This window comes from Procambarus clarkii, chromosome 50 (genome assembly GCF_040958095.1).
Source record: "Procambarus clarkii isolate CNS0578487 chromosome 50, FALCON_Pclarkii_2.0, whole genome shotgun sequence".
NCBI lineage: Eukaryota > Metazoa > Arthropoda > Malacostraca > Decapoda > Cambaridae > Procambarus > Procambarus clarkii.
In genome coordinates this window covers 2,683,718-2,703,378 of record NC_091199.1, presented here as the reverse complement: position 1 = coordinate 2,703,378, position 19,661 = coordinate 2,683,718, and the positions used below count along the sequence as shown (strand labels likewise).

Sequence of the window (19,661 nt, the reverse complement as noted above, 5' to 3'; positions counted from 1 at the left end):
AAAGAATAGTTTTACATGTCACAGGCGTGCCATCTATAGTTATACTTATGAAATGAACGGTATGGTAAACAACACAGCTCAATTCCAAAGTAATGCCACACAAAATAATTCAATGAAAATTCAAATAAATCTAAATCTATGAAAATAAAATTTATTAATGCAATCGGAAACATTGAAATGGAATTCGTGACATATTTAGTATAGCGTGCAAGTTGCCATTATTTGCAAAAGATGGCGCTGTTTTTCAAAAACGCATGTTTTTACCTGTCACAGGGGTGGCATCTACATAGTAGGCATATAAATAGACGCTCCTGTTCGAATGCAACGTTGAGTCAAAATTTCAAAGCAATCGGTGAAGAACTTCCGGAAATTAAAGAGTGTGTTGCTCTTACGTTCAACAGATGGTGCTGTTTTAAAAAAAAAAAAAAACATGTTTTTTCCTGTCACAGGTGAGGAATGTATATAGAAGATATATAAAAAGAGGCGCCTATTCGAATGCAACGTTGTGTCATAATTTCAAAGCAATTGGTAAAGAGGTTTCGAAGATTTCCCTCACATAAAAAACAATTTTTTTCAGAAAAAAAACATGTTTTTTTTTACCGTCATAGACGTGACATCTATATAGTATGTACACAAAAAACCTGGCCGGATGCGAATGGATCGCTATGTGAAAATTTCAAAGCAATCGGTGAAGAACTTTCGGAGATTAGCGGTTATACACAAACCATTTCCATTTTTATAGATGAGAAAATCTACGGGGAATATAGATGGGCGCGAACGTATGACCCCGTGGCATTGCCAGTGGCGTACTCTACCACTAGACCACAACAAACTTGTTAGGCATACTCCCGGGGTCGTTGGTTCGCGCCCACCTCATAGCCCTAGTGGATTTTCTCATTAATACGGATCACTGTAATGTGATTTGTGTGTGTTTCGGAGGTTAGGGTGTGAGGTGTGGGACCACTCTGCCCTCCCACCCGAGTGCTTGTGGGACCACTCTGCCCTTCACCCGAGTGCTTGGAGGACCACTGTGCCCTTCACCCTAGTGCTTGGAGGACCACTGTGCCCTTCACCTTAGTGCTTGGAGGACCACTTTGCCCTTCACCCGAGTGCTTGTTGGACCACTTTAGCCTTCCACCTGAGCGCATGTGGGTCTTCTAGCCTTTCTCCTGAGTGCTTGTGGGACCACTCTACCCTTCCACCCGAGTGCTTGTGGGATCACTTGCCCTTCAACCCGAGTGCTTGTAGGACCACTCTAGCCTTCCATCCGAGTGCTTGTGGGACCACTCTGCCCTTCACCCGAGTGCTTGAGGGACCACTCTGCCCTCACACCCGAGTGCTTGAGGGACCACTCTGCCCATCCACCCAAGTGTCGGGAAGGAAAGCTAACTCTCAATATATTGATATTTAATTGACTGACTTAAATTAATCGAAGGACCACCCTATTTTTACTGAAAAGGGAAACCGATAAATAAGCAATAGAAAAGGACTGAAATGCCAGTGCCTGTGGATAATGTAACTATTAAGAATTATTCCTTGAATATTAATGGACTGTAGATTAAATTACTATTCAAGAGGTAAACTTTCCCATCTTCACAAATGGGGGTTAATACCAGAAATTGAGTACTCCTATTACACTTCATCGAGGCTGGTTCTTCCTCGAATAAAATTAGTAACTCTTACTAAGATATAAATAAAATAGACATTTGATAATTTGGTTAGTAGCAAGAAAATATTGGATAATGATTAAATCAGATGATTGTTCTCATCTAAAGTTCATGAGGCCATCAAATTATACTTGACTTCCTAAATGACGTAAATGAAATATAATCTCAAATTATTATTTGGTTTCAACTGTTCATTAGTAAATAGTAACTAAATTAGAATAATTTTTAGCTGCTTACCTGTAACAGTAAACGGAGGTGTGGTGTCGAGATGGCGTCATCTGGGACTTGCTGGAACACGTGATCCACTAGCGTAGCGTGGGAAATTGTTGCAATCATGGCAGCTCCAACACACGCTGGAAACCCAATATAGTGGAAAAATTGTCTACACAAATTAGATTATGTCATTACGGTTCAATGAAAGGGACAAATTAAATTCCTAGCAGACGTACTTGGCGTTAGGGGAGTTATTACGACGTAACGATGGACTAAGTGCACAGTAATAATATAGAGAGCTCCTATAAAAATACTAGAACACTTAACCTATTGGTTGTCCACCGATGCAATCCTTAGATCGCTAATTGAGTAGTTGCACACTCCGAGACCGATTATTAGCAAGGGCTTATTGTGTAATTGACAAAAGCTTCGCCTCTCCCTGGATTAATGGCAGCGACGTTGTCTAAGCTTCGTGCAACCGCATGGAGCTCAGGCGTCCGACTCCTTCCTCCCTCAACTCCTCTCTCGTGCATACGCAACATATTAGTAGAAACGCAAAATTTTTGTCCTTGTAGTTACTCTACTTAATACGTCAATGAGAATAGGGTCGCAATTATAGGGAGTTAAATATTGTTGCCATTCTCGCTGAATAACAATAATTATGAACAGTGTTCTTATTGAACGAGAAATGGAGAGAAGTTCTGTTTCCTCCTTGACGGTTTAAGATAACAGATAAACTGTTATATAGTGATATAAGAACATAAGAACAAAGGTAACTGCAGAAGGCCTATTGGCCCATACGAGGCAGCTCCTATCTATAACCACCCAATCCCATTCATATACTTGTCCAACCCACGCTTGAAACAATCAAAGGACCCCACCTTCACCACGTTACGCGTTAATTGGTTCCACAAATCAACAACCCTGTTACCGAACCAGTATTTACCCAAGTCTTTCCTAAATCTAAACTTATCCAATTTATACCCATTGTTTCGTGTTCTGTCTTGTGTTGATACTTTTAATACCCTATTAATATCTCCTTTGTTATGTCCATTCATCCACTTGTAAACCTCTATCATGTCACTCCTAACTCTTCGCCTTTCCAGTGAATGCAATTTAAGCTTTGTTAATCTTTCTTCATATGAAAGATTTCTAATTTGGAGAATTAACTTAGTCATCCTACGCTGGACACGTTCAAGTGAATTTATATCCATTCTATAGTACGGCGACCAAAACTGAACTGCATAATCTAAATGGGGCCTAACCAGAGCAAGATATAGCTGAAGAACCACACCAGGTGTCTTGTTACTAACACTTCGACTAATAAATCCCAGTGTCCTATTTGCCTTATTACGAACATTCATGCATTGATCCCTTTGTTTTAAATTCTTACTAATCACGCCACGCCACGTTACTAACAAGACACCAGGTGTCTTGTTATTAGTATTGTTACTAATATTACTTATTAATATTTTAGTTGATAACTCGTTGTTATTGAATCACAAGTTGTTATATTATCAGGTATTAATTCTTGTAAAGAATACTGATAAAGGTTGAGAATATTATTAAATTCTCTGGCATGTTGACAATAATTATGTCTTGCTGGATATTATCTGACGCAATACTGCCCCTCGATGTGGGGAGAATTTTAGTAAATAATGCGCAGATAGGAAATATTAATTTATACTAGTACTACAGTTAGTAGGGTTAATAGATACTATGCTTAGTATACAATAGTAATGTATTATGATACAATAAGGATGTATCAGTGTTGGAACTTTCCAACATTACTCTGGGGGGGGGGGGGGGATTTTAGAGGGGGAAAACTCGGGTCGCAGTTCAATGTAGAGTGCTGACGTACCCATTCCGAAGTTATTCTAATGTTAGAGGCTCATGGTATTGGGGGTGATAGAGGCTCATGGTATTGGGGATGCTATATTAAGTTGGATTAAGGCATGGCTATTCCAAAGGAAACACAGAGTTAGTATAAATATTATACTAAGGAAATGGGAACAAACCCATTATTTGTATTAGTGCAGGGGATAATGATGTTGGGCGAGTTAGGAGTGGGGAACTAATACAGAGATTCAGGACAGCCATTGAATTAGTTAGGAGCAAGGGAGGAATCCCGATCATATGTGGCATTCTTCCAAGAAAGGGTGTGGGAAATGAATGGATGTCGAGGGCACTTGGTGTCAATTGCCGGCTGGAAAGATATTGCAAATCAAATGCAAAATCTTTCATAGACAACTGGGAACACTTCTATGGAAGAAATGAAATGTATGCTCGTGATGGGGTGCATCTATCGAGAGCTGGGGTTGTTGCTGTTGCGAACTCGTTAGAACCAGTGGTTAGAGGTGTTTGTTTGGGTTTAAACTGTCAGTAGATAGTGGTATGGGAATTGATTTGGAGGAAGGAGGTAATAAAAGTATGTGTTCGTAGGAGAAAAGAATTGGCAAAATGATCAGGGAAAGAAAAGGGCCTCAAAATAACAATTCACTTAGGATATATAACACTAACAGTAGAAGTCTAAGAAATAAAATTAATGAATTAAATGCTCTTGTCTGCACAGAAAAAATAGATATTATTGCCCTTACCGAAACGTGGATGAATGTAGAAAATAGAGAACTATTAGCTGAATATCAGATAAATGGATTTAAACTATTTCACACAGATAGATATATTAGACGAGGAGGGGGAGTAGCCATATATGTTAGGGACAATTTGAAATGTAGTCTCAAAGAAGGAATCAAAACTGAGCCACACACAGAAACTATTTGGGTAGAATTAAACGAAAAAGCAAAAAATATTATAATAGGAGTTATATATAGGCCACCAAATTTAGACAGAATGGAAGCAAAGCATCTATGGGATGAAATATCTAGAGCATCTAGATCTAACAGTATTTATGTCATGAGTGACTTTAATTTTAGTGGAATAAACTGGGTGAACAAAACAGGGAATAGTAAAGCAGAAGATTTTCTAGAATTAATTGACGATTGCTTTCTTACGCAACACATTAAAGAACCAACGCGGGAAAATAATATTTTAGATTTAGTGTTAACTAACAGGGAAACACAAATTAATGACATCGAAATAGGGAGTGAGCTAGGGAACAGTGATCACAAAGTAATCAGATTTAGCATAGAATGGAATAGACCTGTAGGAGAAAATTCTGTTAAAGTGCCAGATTTTCGAAAAGCTGATTTTAATAGCCTAAGAATTTTTTTGGGTCAAATAGATTGGAAAGTCTTGGATATGGGGGTGTGGGCCGGTCTTGGAGCGAGACATGAACCCAGCGATAGGTGATGTAAAAGGGGATTTCGATGTGGATTTAATATATAACTTATTTAAGAATATTCTAAACAAAGCACAGGAACGTAGTATACCATACAAATTGAATAGATCGAATACCAATGACCCAAAGTGGATAACAAATAATTTAAAGAGCCTTATAGGTAAAAAGAGAGCTTGGTACAAAAGAATTAAGAATGGGGAAATCAGTTTAGAACAGGAATTCATACAACTGGTTAGAAATGTTAAAAAAGAGATTAGGAAAGCAAAAAGAAACTATGAAGTTCGCATAGCAGAGCAAGCAAAGTCAAATCCTAAAGGTTTTTTTCAGTTATATCGAACTAAGACTAGGGAAAGGATTGGTCCATTAAAATCTGAGACAGGTCAAATAACGGATAATGACAAGGAGATGAGTAGTATCATCTCCGAAGTAACGAAGGAGGAGACCAGCAGTAAAGGGACCTCGTCTTGGAGAGTTGCGAAAGACAGGGGCCTTAAGAAGACTTTGATAAAGCCGCCTTCAAACGCCATAGCAACTTCAAATTCATTTGACGTTTTGGAGGACGAGTGCTGTGGAGAGACTGTGGATCGCGCAAAAGGGAAAGCAACGAAGAGAAAGGAAGCGCAGGCCCCTCAGAAAGTAAAGGAAGTACCTAAGCAAACATTAGTTGTGGGAGATTCCCAGATAAGGTATTTGGATAGAACGTTTTGTGCTAGAGATAGGGGGAACAGGTTAAGGGTTTGCTATCCCGGAGCTGGCATTGGTGATATTATAAACAACATGAATGATATTATGGCTGGTAATGGGAACAATCCCATTATTTGCATTAGCGTGGGAGGAAATGATGTTGGTCGAGTCAGGAGTGAGGAACTGATTCAGAGGTATAAAACAGCCATAGAGTTAGTTAGGAGCAAGGGAGGAATCCCGATCATATGTGGCATTCTTCCAAGAAAGGGAGTGGGAAATGAATGGATATCGAGGGCACTTGGTGTCAATTGCCGGCTGGAAAGATATTGCAAATCAAATGCAATATCTTTCATAGACAACTGGGAACACTTCTATGGAAGAAATGAAATGTATGCTCGTGATGGGGTGCATCTATCGAGAGCTGGGGTTGTTGCTGTTGCGAACTCGCTAGAAGAAGTGGTTAGAGGTGTTTGTTTGGGTTTAAACTGTTAGTAGATAGAGGTATGGGAATTGATTTGGAGGAAGGAGGTAATAAAAGTATGTGTTTGTTGGAGAAAGGAATTGGCAAAACGATCAGGGAAAGAGAAGGTCCGCAAAATAACAATTCACTTAGGGTATATTACACTAACAGTAGAAGTCTAAGAAATAAAATTAACGAATTAAATGCTCTTGTCTGCACAGAAAAAATAGATATTATTGCACTTACCGAAACGTGGATGAATGTAGAAAATAGAGAACTATTAGCTGAATATCAAATATATGGATTTAAACTATTTCACACAGATAGATATATTAGACGAGGAGGTGGAGTAGCCATATATGTTAGGGACAATTTGAAATGTAGTCTCAAAGAGGGAATCAAAACAGAGCCACACACAGAAACTATTTGGATTGAATTAAACGAAAAAGCTAATAATATTATAATAGGAGTAATATATAGGCCACCAAATTTAGACAGAATGGAAGCAAAGCATCTATGGGATGAAATATCTAGAGCATCTAGATCTAACAGTATTTATGTCATGGGTGACTTTAATTTTAGCGGAATAAACTGGTTGAACAAAACAGGGAATAGTGAAGCAGAAGATTTTCTAGAATTAATTGACGATTGCTTTCTTACGCAACACATTAAGGAACCAACACGGGAAAATAATATTTTAGATTTAGTGTTAACTAACAGGGAAACGCAAATTAATGACATCGAAATAGGGAGTGAGCTAGGGAGCAGTGATCACAAAGAAATCAGATTTAGCATAGAATGGAATAGACCAGTAGGAGAAAATTCTGTTAAAGTGCCAGATTTTCGAAAAGCTGATTTTAATAGCCTAAGAAATTTTTTGGGTCAAATTGATTGGAAAAGCTTGGGTATGGGGTGTGGGCCGGTCTTGGAGCGAGACATGAACCCAGCGATAGGTGACTTAAATGGGGATTTCGATGTGGATTCAATATATAACTTATTTAAGAATATTCTAAACAAAGCACAGGAACGTAGTATACCATACAAATTGAATAGATCGTATACTAATGACCCAAAGTGGATAACAAAGAATTTGAAGAACCTTATAGGTAAAAAGAGAGCTTGGTACAAAAGGATTAAAAATGGGGAGGTCACTTTAGAACAGGAATTCGTACAACTGGTTAGAAATGTTAAAAAAGAGATAAGGAAAGCAAAAAGAAACTATGAAGTTCGCATAGCAGGGCAAGCAAAGACAAATCCTAAAGGTTTTTTTCAGTTATATCGTACTAAGACTAGGGAAAGGATAGGTCCATTAAAAACTGAGACAGGTCAAATAACAGATAGTGATGAAGAGATGAGTAGTATTTTTAATAAATATTTTGTATCTGTATTTACTAAAGAGGAACTTAACAATATGCCTTCAGCCGAACAAGTCTATGTGGGTGGGGACGAGGACAGGTTGACGAGTTTAGCAGTTACCAGGGAGGATGTTCTTAAACAAATAGTAAAACTCAAACCAAACAAATCCCCAGGGCCGGATGAAGTGTTTGCTAGGGTGCTTAAAGAATGCAAAGAGGAGCTTTGTGACCCACTGTCAACCATATTTAATAAATCAATAGAGTCAGGCAGAGTGCCAGAGTTTTGGAAAGTTGCTAATGTGATACCAGTTTTTAAGAAAGGAGATAGATCACTTGCGTCTAACTATCGACCAATTAGCCTAACGTCTATTGTGGGAAAGTTACTCGAATCTATAATAGCAAATAAAATTCGTCTTCATCTTGAAAAACATAAATTAATAATTGAGTCGCAACATGGTTTTATAAATGGCCGTTCATGTTTAACAAATTTGTTATCTTTTTATTCTAGCATTGTTGAGGCAGTTGATAGTGGTAAGGATTGCGATGTTGTATACCTTGACTTTAGCAAAGCTTTTGATACAGTGCCACATGAAAGACTGATTAAAAAAATAGAGTCTCATGGTATTGGGGGTGCTATATTAAGCTGGATTAGGGCATGGCTATACCAAAGGAAACAGAGAGTTAGTATAAATGGAATCAAGTCAGAGTGGGAAAATGTTGTAAGTGGAGTGCCTCAAGGCTCTGTCCTGGGACCTCTGTTGTTTATAATATATATAAATGATTTAGATTCAGGTTTGAGTAGCAACATTTGCAAATTTGCCGATGATACGAAAATCGGTAGGGAAATTAATTCGGAGGAGGACTCACTATCACTTCAAGTTGATCTAGATAGGGTTTTGAAATGGTCAAAGGATTGGCAGATGCAGTTTAATGCTGATAAATGTAAAGTTCTGAGGTTAGGTAATGATGATAGAGTTACAAGATACGAGCTAGATGGTGTTGTGATTGCGAAGTCGGACTGCGAATGGGATCTGGGAGTTATGATTAGTAAGAATTTAAAACAAAAGGATCAATGCATAAATGTTCGTAATAAGGCAAATCGGACACTTGGATTTATTAATCGCAGCGTTAGTAACAAGACACCTGGTGTGGTTCTCAAGCTATATCTTGCTCTAGTTAGGCCCCATTTAGATTATGCAGTTCAGTTTTGGTGGCCATATTATAGAATGGATATAAATTCACTTGAACGTGTCCAGCGTAGGATGACTAAGTTAATTCCCCAAATTAGAAATCTTTCATATGAAGAAAGATTAACAAAGCTTAAGTTGCATTCACTGGAAAGGCGAAGAGTTAGGGGTGACATGATAGAGGTTTACAAGTGGATGAATGGACATAACCGGGGGGATATTAATAGGGTATTAAAAGTATCAACACAGGACAGAACACGAAACAATGGATATAAATTGGATAAGTTTAGATTTAGGAAAGACTTGGGTAAATACTGGTTCAGTAACAGGGTTGTTGATTTGTGGAACCAATTGCCGCGTAACATTGTGGAGGTGGGGTCCCTCGATTGTTTCAAGCACGGGTTGGACAAGTATATGAGTGGGATTGGGTGGTTATAGAATAGGAGCTGCCTCGTATGGGCCAATAGGCCTTCTGCAGTTACCTTTGTTCTTATGTTCTTATGTATTTTTAACAAATATTATATATCTGTATTTACTAAAGAAGAACTTAACAATATGCCTTCAGCCGAACAAGTCTATGTGGGTGGGAATGAGGACAGGTTGACTAGTTTAGTAGTTAACAGGGAGGATGTAATTAAACAATTAGAAAAACTAAAACCAAACAAATCCCCAGGGCCGGATGAAGTGTTTGCCAGGGTGTTTAAAGAATGCAAAGAGGAGCTTTCCGAGCCACTGTCTACCATATTTAATAAATCAATAGAGTCAGGCAGAGTGCCAGAGTCATGGAAGGTAGCTAATGTGGTACCAATTTTTAAGAAAGGAGATAGATCACTTGCATCAAACTATCGGCCAATTAGCCTAACGTCTATTGTGGGAAAGTTACTTGAATCAATAATTGCAAATACAATTCGTCTCTATCTTGAAAAACATAAATTAATAAATGAGTCACAACATGGTTTTACAAATGGCCGTTTATGTTTAACAAATTTGCTAACATTTTATTCCAGCATAGTTGAGGCAGTTGATAGTGGTAAGGACTGTGATGTTGTGTACCTTGACTTTAGCAAAGCTTTTGATACAGTGCCACATGAAAGACTAATTAAAAAAATAGAAGCTCATGGTATTGGGGGTGCTATATTAAGTTGGATTAGGGCATGGCTATTCCAAAGGAAACAGAGTTAGTATAAATGGGGTTAAGTCAGAGTGGGATAATGTTGTTAGTGGAGTACCTCAGAGGTCTGTCCTGGGACCTCTGTTGTTTATAATATATATAAATGATTTAGATTGAGGTTTGAGTAGCAACATTTGCAAATTTGCCGATGATACGAAAATTGGTAGGGAAATTAATTCGGAGGAGGACTCACTATCACTTCAAGTTGATCTAGATAGGGTTTTGAAATGGTCAAAGGATTGGCAAATGCAGTTTAATGCTGATAAATGTAAAGTTCTGAGGCTAGGTAATGATGATAGAGTTACAAGATACGAGCTAGATGGTGTTGAGATTGCGAAAGGGATCTGGGAGTTATGATAAGTAAGAATTTAAAACAAAAGGATCAATGCATGAATGTTCGTAATAAGGCAAATTGGACACTGGGATTTTTTAATCGAAGCGTTAGTAAGTAGACACCTGGTGTGGTTCTTCAGCTATATCTTGCTCTGGTTAGGCCCCATTTAGATTATGCAGTTCAGTTTTGGTCGCCATATTATAGAATGGATATAAATTCAGTTGAACGTGTCGAGCATAGGATGACTAAGTTAATTCCCCAAATTAGAAATCTTTCATATGAAGAAAGATTAACAAAGCTTAAATTGCATTGACTGGAAAGGCGAAGAGTTAGGGGTGACATGATAGAGGTTTACAAGTGGATGAATGGACATAACAAAGGAGATATTAATAGGGTATTAAAAGTATCAACACAAGACAGAACACGAAACAATGAGTATAAATTGGATAAGTTTAGATTTAGGAAAGACTTGGGTAAATACTGGTTCGGTAACATGGATGTTGATTTGTGGAACCAATTACCGCGTAACGTGGTGGAGGTGGGGTCCCTCGATTGTTTCAAGCGTGAGTTGGACAAGTATATGAGTGGGATTGGGTTGTTATAGATAGTAGCTGCCTCGTATGGGCGAATAGGCCTTCTGCAGTTACCTTTGTTCTTATGTTCTTAGGTGTTGGCATCATACCAGATACCTAGAGACTTGGTTAATTTGTCTGGAAGATTTTCATATTCACTTCCATACATCTCTTGTTGTGCACGTTTGATCAAATAGAGGATAGGATTGGGAAACTTATGTCTGATTCCTATCTTAGCAAGAAGATCAAATACATGTGCTGTTACTCTTAGTAACTTACTCAAGTTGGAATAATTGTGAGGGTTAATAGCTAATATCCGATGAGGTTCTGGGTCTGTCATGGGAGTAGTGATATTGGTCACTATGACTTGTGGTTTCTGTTTAGGCCACTGATCATTAACAAGCCATGAAGGTCCATTGAACCACATCGGAGACTTGATGATCTGTTTTAGTGACAGACCTTTCGAAAGGTAATCTGCTGGATTGTCGTTGGCAGGAACATGTCTGAATTTGTATCCTGCAGATAATTCATGGATTTCCTTAACACGATTGCTGACGTAGGGAGTTTTATTATTATTATTGTTTCGTACCCATTGTAAGACTGCCTCATTGTCTGACCACACTACGATTTCACCAAGGTGAATATTGTTGAGTGTCTTGGTCAGGCAATGAGCCAATCTTACTCCCACCAGCAATCCAGTCAACTCAATTTGAGGTAAAGATCTCTTCTTGATTGGAGCCACTCTTGCTTTTGATGTGAGTAAAAATGATTGTGCATTATTGACTAAGTAGGTTGCAGCGCCCTACGCTTTGCCAGAGGCATCGCAAAAGACGTGCAAATTTGTGGGTAAGTTTTGTCCTGAAGCATTACAAGGAAATTTCAAAGCACCTAATTGATTAATAAAATCCGTTGTGAGTGTTTGCCATTTATCTTGCAACTCAATTGACAACGGATCATCCCATCCCATATTTTTCTGTCAGCATTCCTGCATGAGGAGTTTATTAAACTCCTTTATTAAAACAGGACTAAGTAAGCCCAAAGGGTCAAATGGTTGACTGACATGCGAGAGTAATTTTCTCATGGTAAGGGTTGAATGATTTGTTTGTACTGACTTGACATTCATCTCGTCGGTAACTGTGTTCCATTCCACGCCCAGAACTTTTAATTGATTAGGTACCAGATAACCAGGAAACTCTTTCTCGATCATCTTGTTTAATAGTTTATTGTTTGAGGCCCATGATTGTAGTGGCATATTGGCTCCTAGCAACTCACGATTAGCCTCATGGTAGATTTCTAACAATTTAAATTTGTCATTAGTGGTTCCCTGGAAGTTGTCCACATACAAGTTGTTGCTAATTTCTGCTTTATAAGAGCTATTTGACTTCTTCAAATGTGTATCTAACGTTGCTTGAAGTAGAAACGGTGAAGAGGTCGCGCCGAATAGCACAGAGGCAAACCTGTAGGTTACGACATCACTGTCAGGATCCAGTGGATCCTTAATCAGGAGAAATTTGGTATAATCATGATCCTCCTCTTGTAAGTCTACTCTAAGGAAAGCTTTACTGATATCAGCAGTATAAGCAAAAATACCAGTACTGAATTGTAACAATACGTTGTATAGCCTTTGTGTTAGGCTAGGTCCCGTTTGGAGAAACTCATTCAAGGACACGCTGTTTGCCTTCGCTTTGGCACTACAGTTAAAAATTATACGTATTGGTGTCGTCACTGAGTCTTTCATTACAGTGTGATGAGGTAGATAGTGACCTATTTTTCGGTCATCATTATCAACAACTTCAACAAATTTACTGTCCAGTTGTTGTTGAATTAATTGATGATACATGTTCAATTTATCTGGGTGTTTCTGTAGCCGTATTAATTGAGACTTTAATTGGGAGGCTGTCATGAAATAATTAATTGGAAGTTGTGGATGATTCAACTTCCATGGCAGTCTCACCTAGAGGGAATCAAAACAGAGCCACACACAGAAACTATTTGGATTGAATTAAACGAAAAAGCTAATAATATTATAATAGGAGTAATATATAGGCCACCAAATTTAGACAGAATGGAAGCAAAGCATCTATGGGATGAAATATCTAGAGCATCTAGATCTAACAGTATTTATGTCATGGGTGACTTTAATTTTAGCGGAATAAACTGGTTGAACAAAACAGGGAATAGTGAAGCAGAAGATTTTCTAGAATTAATTGACGATTGCTTTCTTACGCAACACATTAAGGAACCAACACGGGAAAATAATATTTTAGATTTAGTGTTAACTAACAGGGAAACGCAAATTAATGACATCGAAATAGGGAGTGAGCTAGGGAGCAGTGATCACAAAGAAATCAGATTTAGCATAGAATGGAATAGACCAGTAGGAGAAAATTCTGTTAAAGTGCCAGATTTTCGAAAAGCTGATTTTAATAGCCTAAGAAATTTTTTGGGTCAAATTGATTGGAATGGCTTGGGTATGGGGTGTGGGCCGGTCTTGGAGCGAGACATGAACCCAGCGATAGGTGACTTAAATGGGGATTTCGATGTGGATTCAATATATAACTTATTTAAGAATATTCTAAACAAAGCACAGGAACGTAGTATACCATACAAATTGAATAGATCGTATACTAATGACCCAAAGTGGATAACAAAGAATTTGAAGAACCTTATAGGTAAAAAGAGAGCTTGGTACAAAAGGATTAAAAATGGGGAGGTCACTTTAGAACAGGAATTCGTACAACTGGTTAGAAATGTTAAAAAAGAGATAAGGAAAGCAAAAAGAAACTATGAAGTTCGCATAGCAGGGCAAGCAAAGACAAATCCTAAAGGGTTTTTTTCAGTTATATCGTACTAAGACTAGGGAAAGGATAGGTCCATTAAAAACTGAGACAGGTCAAATAACAGATAGTGATGAAGAGATGAGTAGTATTTTTAATAAATATTTTGTATCTGTATTTACTAAAGAGGAACTTAACAATATGCCTTCAGCCGAACAAGTCTATGTGGGTGGGGACGAGGACAGGTTGACGAGTTTAGCAGTTACCAGGGAGGATGTTCTTAAACAAATAGTAAAACTCAAACCAAACAAATCCCCAGGGCCGGATGAAGTGTTTGCTAGGGTGCTTAAAGAATGCAAAGAGGAGCTTTGTGACCCACTGTCAACCATATTTAATAAATCAATAGAGTCAGGCAGAGTGCCAGAGTTTTGGAAAGTTGCTAATGTGATACCAGTTTTTAAGAAAGGAGATAGATCACTTGCGTCTAACTATCGACCAATTAGCCTAACGTCTATTGTGGGAAAGTTACTCGAATCTATAATAGCAAATAAAATTCGTCTTCATCTTGAAAAACATAAATTAATAATTGAGTCGCAACATGGTTTTATAAATGGCCGTTCATGTTTAACAAATTTGTTATCTTTTTATTCTAGCATTGTTGAGGCAGTTGATAGTGGTAAGGATTGCGATGTTGTATACCTTGACTTTAGCAAAGCTTTTGATACAGTGCCACATGAAAGACTGATTAAAAAAATAGAGTCTCATGGTATTGGGGGTGCTATATTAAGCTGGATTAGGGCATGGCTATACCAAAGGAAACAGAGAGTTAGTATAAATGGAATCAAGTCAGAGTGGGAAAATGTTGTAAGTGGAGTGCCTCAAGGCTCTGTCCTGGGACCTCTGTTGTTTATAATATATATAAATGATTTAGATTCAGGTTTGAGTAGCAACATTTGCAAATTTGCCGATGATACGAAAATCGGTAGGGAAATTAATTCGGAGGAGGACTCACTATCACTTCAAGTTGATCTAGATAGGGTTTTGAAATGGTCAAAGGATTGGCAGATGCAGTTTAATGCTGATAAATGTAAAGTTCTGAGGTTAGGTAATGATGATAGAGTTACAAGATACGAGCTAGATGGTGTTGTGATTGCGAAGTCGGATTGCGAAAGGGATCTGGGAGTTATGATTAGTAAGAATTTAAAACAAAAGGATCAATGCATAAATGTTCGTAATAAGGCAAATCGGACACTTGGATTTATTAATCGCAGCGTTAGTAACAAGACACCTGGTGTGGTTCTCAAGCTATATCTTGCTCTAGTTAGGCCCCATTTAGATTATGCAGTTCAGTTTTGGTCGCCATATTATAGAATGGATATAAATTCACTTGAACGTGTCCAGCGTAGGATGACTAAGTTAATTCCCCAAATTAGAAATCTTTCATATGAAGAAAGATTAACAAAGCTTAAGTTGCATTCACTGGAAAGGCGAAGAGTTAGGGGTGACATGATAGAGGTTTACAAGTGGATGAATGGACATAACCGGGGGGATATTAATAGGGTATTAAAAGTATCAACACAGGACAGAACACGAAACAATGGATATAAATTGGATAAGTTTAGATTTAGGAAAGACTTGGGTAAATACTGGTTCAGTAACAGGGTTGTTGATTTGTGGAACCAATTGCCGCGTAACATTGTGGAGGTGGGGTCCCTCGATTGTTTCAAGCACGGGTTGGACAAGTATATGAGTGGGATTGGGTGGTTATAGAATAGGAGCTGCCTCGTATGGGCCAATAGGCCTTCTGCAGTTACCTTTGTTCTTATGTTCTTCTTATGTTCTTATGTTAGTATTGTTTGTCTTTATAGACAACTGTGTCCAGATATTGCTAGTAAGTCCACGTGTCATCAGGGCTTGGTTTATCAGGGATAATACCTAAAGTGTTTAAATCCCACAGTCGAAATACAGGTGGATCAGACTCATTATCTTCAGATATTTCTCTGAAATATAGGGGGTGACTGTTCCGAGCCTAGTCACGCCACTATTGAATTGTTGGTTTGTTTGTTGGTTGATACAGATTTTGGCTGGAAAAGCACTGGTCCTGTTAGCAATTTGCCTCCAGCAGATGACAACAAATTCATTCCTAGTTGTCGGGTGAATCCTGTTATAAATCTGTAATAATAGTCAGCACCTATTAGGATACCAACGTCTGTGAGGCAGTCAGAATTTATTTTGTGATCTGCTAACCTCATGCGGTTACGTCTGAGATATTTCGCAGTGCGAGCTAGTCCTGTGACCTGCAGGTCTGAAGGAAGCTTATCTACTACTACCGCTTGTACTGAATTAGTGGAAGATCCAAGTCGTACTAATACTCTGGCTACTTGATATTCACGAGGTTCACAGTTAGTCAAGAACCCAGAGATATTTAATCTCACACGTTTGGCAGGTTTTAATTTCAACTGCTCAACTAATTGTTGTGTGATTAAAGTCTTCTGTGATCCTTGATCAAAAAGACCTCTAGTATTGACTCTAGACTTCCTATTAATTAGTTTAAGCTGAGCTGTAGGCAGAGTAGTATTATTGCCCGAATCAGTTGCAGGTACATTGATTTCTTGGTATACTTTGCAGTATTGAACTGTGGTACAATTCATAGAATCCTCCCGAGGTGTTATAGATTGTGATGATGTCTTTCTACATAAGGCATAATGATGCATACCTTTGTTGCATCTACTGCACAACCGTAGATGGACTACACATTTACTGGGGTCATGAGAACCCATGCACTTGGTGCATCTATGTAATTCTTGAAAGCGTTTAATCCTGGTATTAGAGTTAGGATAAACATTGATTTGTAAGTGACATGCTCTTGTTCACAGAACAGACACTTTCTCTCTCTTGCTGAATTTATCTTCTTGGCAGACACATCAACTACAGTCTCAGAGGGAGATACTGAATAAATACTTATGTTGCCACTCTTCTTTCTAGTGGATGGTGCAGTCCTACGCTTGAATTTACTAGACTTGTTCAAAGTTGATTTTGGTTTGACTGAATTGTCAATATTAGGTTCCTTGGACTCAGGTTTAATCTTATCATGAATTTTCAACCTGTAGGCCATTATTCTTAACCCGTCGAACATTTGCTCAACAGTGAGAAACTCGGTTTTATAGTGTGAGCAGATTTCTGCTAAAATATTTCGAGGTAATTTCCTCTGTATAAGTAACTTAATTGACCATTCGGAGCTGGTACATCAACTTTAGTACCTAAGACCTTCACTAGAGACTCTACTTCTAGCCTAAAGCTCTGAAGTGAGTCTGGTCGGTTACTTGGTGCATTCAGATCCAGTAACTGATAATATAGGTTAGCTATACTTAACTCTTTGTTGCAATAGTTCAACTTCAGCAGTTTTATAGCTTCTTCATAAATGTTCTCAGTGAGAGCTAGGTTATTTATAACCTTTTTAGCCTCCCCTTTGAGAAGACTGTTTAGGTAAGAGAATTTAGAAACCTTATCAAGAGAAGGTTTTTTATGTATATGAACTTCATATGAAGTCCAAAATGTGTCCCAATTTTCTTCATCCAGTCCTGCAAATGTAGGTAAGTCTAAAGTAGGTAGACGAACCTCAAGTAGTTGTACACTGGATTGAGATACAGTATTGTTTGCATTGAATTCATGTTGACTTACTAAATTATATAGTACATTAAGCTTATCTTGAGTGTCATCTTCATACTGAGAAGTTTCTGCTAGAGTTTGATCTATTTCATCAGGATCAGTTTCTGTTGCATTCAGTATGTCAAGATAAGACCTGATTGTACATCTGACTTGATCAAATTTGAGATCAGCTACTCTCAATGATATTTCTAATTGATGGTAATCAATGGGAGTTGCTTTAGATAAAGTTTCTGACTTATTGATCAGTCTGGTTAAATGATCTTTAAGGCCAATATAGGTTCTCCTTAATTGTTCAGGAGTAGCCATGATGGCTTTAACCCTTTAACTGCACAACGCACCTGCAGGCCCAGGCTTTGGGTGCGCAACGCACCTCTGGGTGTTTTTATTTTTCACGTTGTATTCAAAACTCCCGCGGCTACATGGGGTTCACATCAGCTTCGTCAGGGCTCTTGTAAACAGACGCCATCTTTATAAAAAATCATGGTCCACATTGCCGGGTGTCAAAGCCTCAGTAGTGAGTGAGCAATCAAGTCTGGCGCTTGCAGCATGAGCGCACAGCACTGCTGTTCAGCGTGTGACCACAGCATCGCCTAATATTGTCATTATATATATATATATATATATATATATATATATATATATATATATATATATGCAGAATAACCACATATGAAAAATAGAAAATGCTTAACGCGTTTTCGGCTAATTCGCCTTCATCAGAGCAAAGTAGAATGAAAGTAGTAGAATCATTCTACTTTGCTCTGATGAAGGCGAATTAGCCGAAAACGCGTTAAGCATTTTCTATTTTTCATATGTGGTTATTCTGCATACTTGGATCAGTGTTTTTGTGATCATTGTTGCATATATATATATATATATATATATATATATATATATATATATATATATATATATATATGTATATATATATATATATATATATATATATATATATATATATATATATATATATATATATATATTTATATATATATTTATATATATATATATATATATATATATATATATATATATATATATATATATATATATATATATATATATATATATATAATCTGTTTTATTTAGCCATGATAGTATTATAGAAGAGCCTGAGTGTGATAATGACTGGGTATAATCTTCAAATATCAGTGATTCAATGCTGTTCACGATGTTCACAGCGCTAGCCACAGCACCACAGCATTATTTCGTCCATCTAGGAATCTTCAAACGACTTTTTAGGTTCCTTTTCAAAATAAACTTGCGATCAATTTTTCATTTACAGGTATTAGCGATCAGGATTGTGGTTATAATTAGCGTTGTGTGTAGGAAGGAGGAATTTGGGTAAGGGAGGAAGGGAGAGAATTGAGGTAGCCTCACTGTGTGGCAGCCACTCTTGTTTTGCTCACCATACTAGCTTCTTGGTTCGCTATGGGGAACACACATGTACATGGGTATATACAGTGTGTGTGAATAGTGTAATAACAGCAACAGGAGTATGTTGAGAGGAGCTATTTTGGTGAGGGAGGTGACGTCGTAATCGTAGCGTTGTCTGCTGTGTGATTTGTCATGCAGTGTATGGTGGCCACTGTACTGTTTGGACACAATACCGGCTTACTTGCATAGTTCTGGTAAATAAAACATGTAGATAGGTATATATATAACATGTGTAAATAGTGTAATAAGAACAATAACAGTATGGTGGGAGGAGCAATGTTGGCGAGTAAGATGTTGGAGTGAGGGAGACTGGCTGGGTGTGACTGCTCACACTCGCTGTGTTCTGAGTGTGTTGATGGTGAATGTAAATAGTGTGTGACAGTGTATAGTGTGTACATATGTTGTAAATATACATATATGAACATGAACCATTGGTGTGAATAACTGTATGATTTGGAGGAGCAATGTTGGAGGAGTGAGGGAGGGATGGCTGAGTGTGGGTGCTCAAACTCGCGGTGTTCTGAATGTGTTGATGGTGAATGTATATAGTATGTACATATGTTGTAAATATACATAAATGAACATGAAACATTGGTGTGAATAACTGTATCATTTGAAGGAGTAATGTTGGTGAATACAATGTTGGAGGAGTGAGGGAGGGCTGGCTGGGTGTGACTGCTCACACGTGCGGTGTTCTGAATGTGTTGATGGAGGATGTATATAGTGTGTGACAGTGTATAGTCTGTAAATAGATTGTATATATACATAAATTAGCATGATACATGGTAAATATGTGCAACATATGTGTACACAAGTGTCATGCACGTAACACAGTGT

General features: G+C 37.9%; 1 protein-coding gene across 1 annotated transcript; it reads right to left on the bottom strand.

Annotated features, from left to right (window-relative positions):
- Positions 1–1,776: 1,776 nt before the first annotated feature.
- Positions 1,777–17,693, bottom strand: LOC138351567 (uncharacterized). The gene is made up of 6 exons (XM_069303359.1): positions 16,979–17,693; positions 15,966–16,521; positions 12,214–12,488; positions 11,221–11,688; positions 1,905–2,020; positions 1,777–1,806 (listed from the first exon to the last, which is right to left on the bottom strand). The coding sequence occupies exons 1-6, from the start codon at positions 17,691–17,693 to the stop codon at positions 1,777–1,779; spliced, it is 2,160 nt and encodes a 719-aa protein (XP_069159460.1).
- Between the last annotated feature and the right edge of the window lie 1,968 nt (positions 17,694–19,661).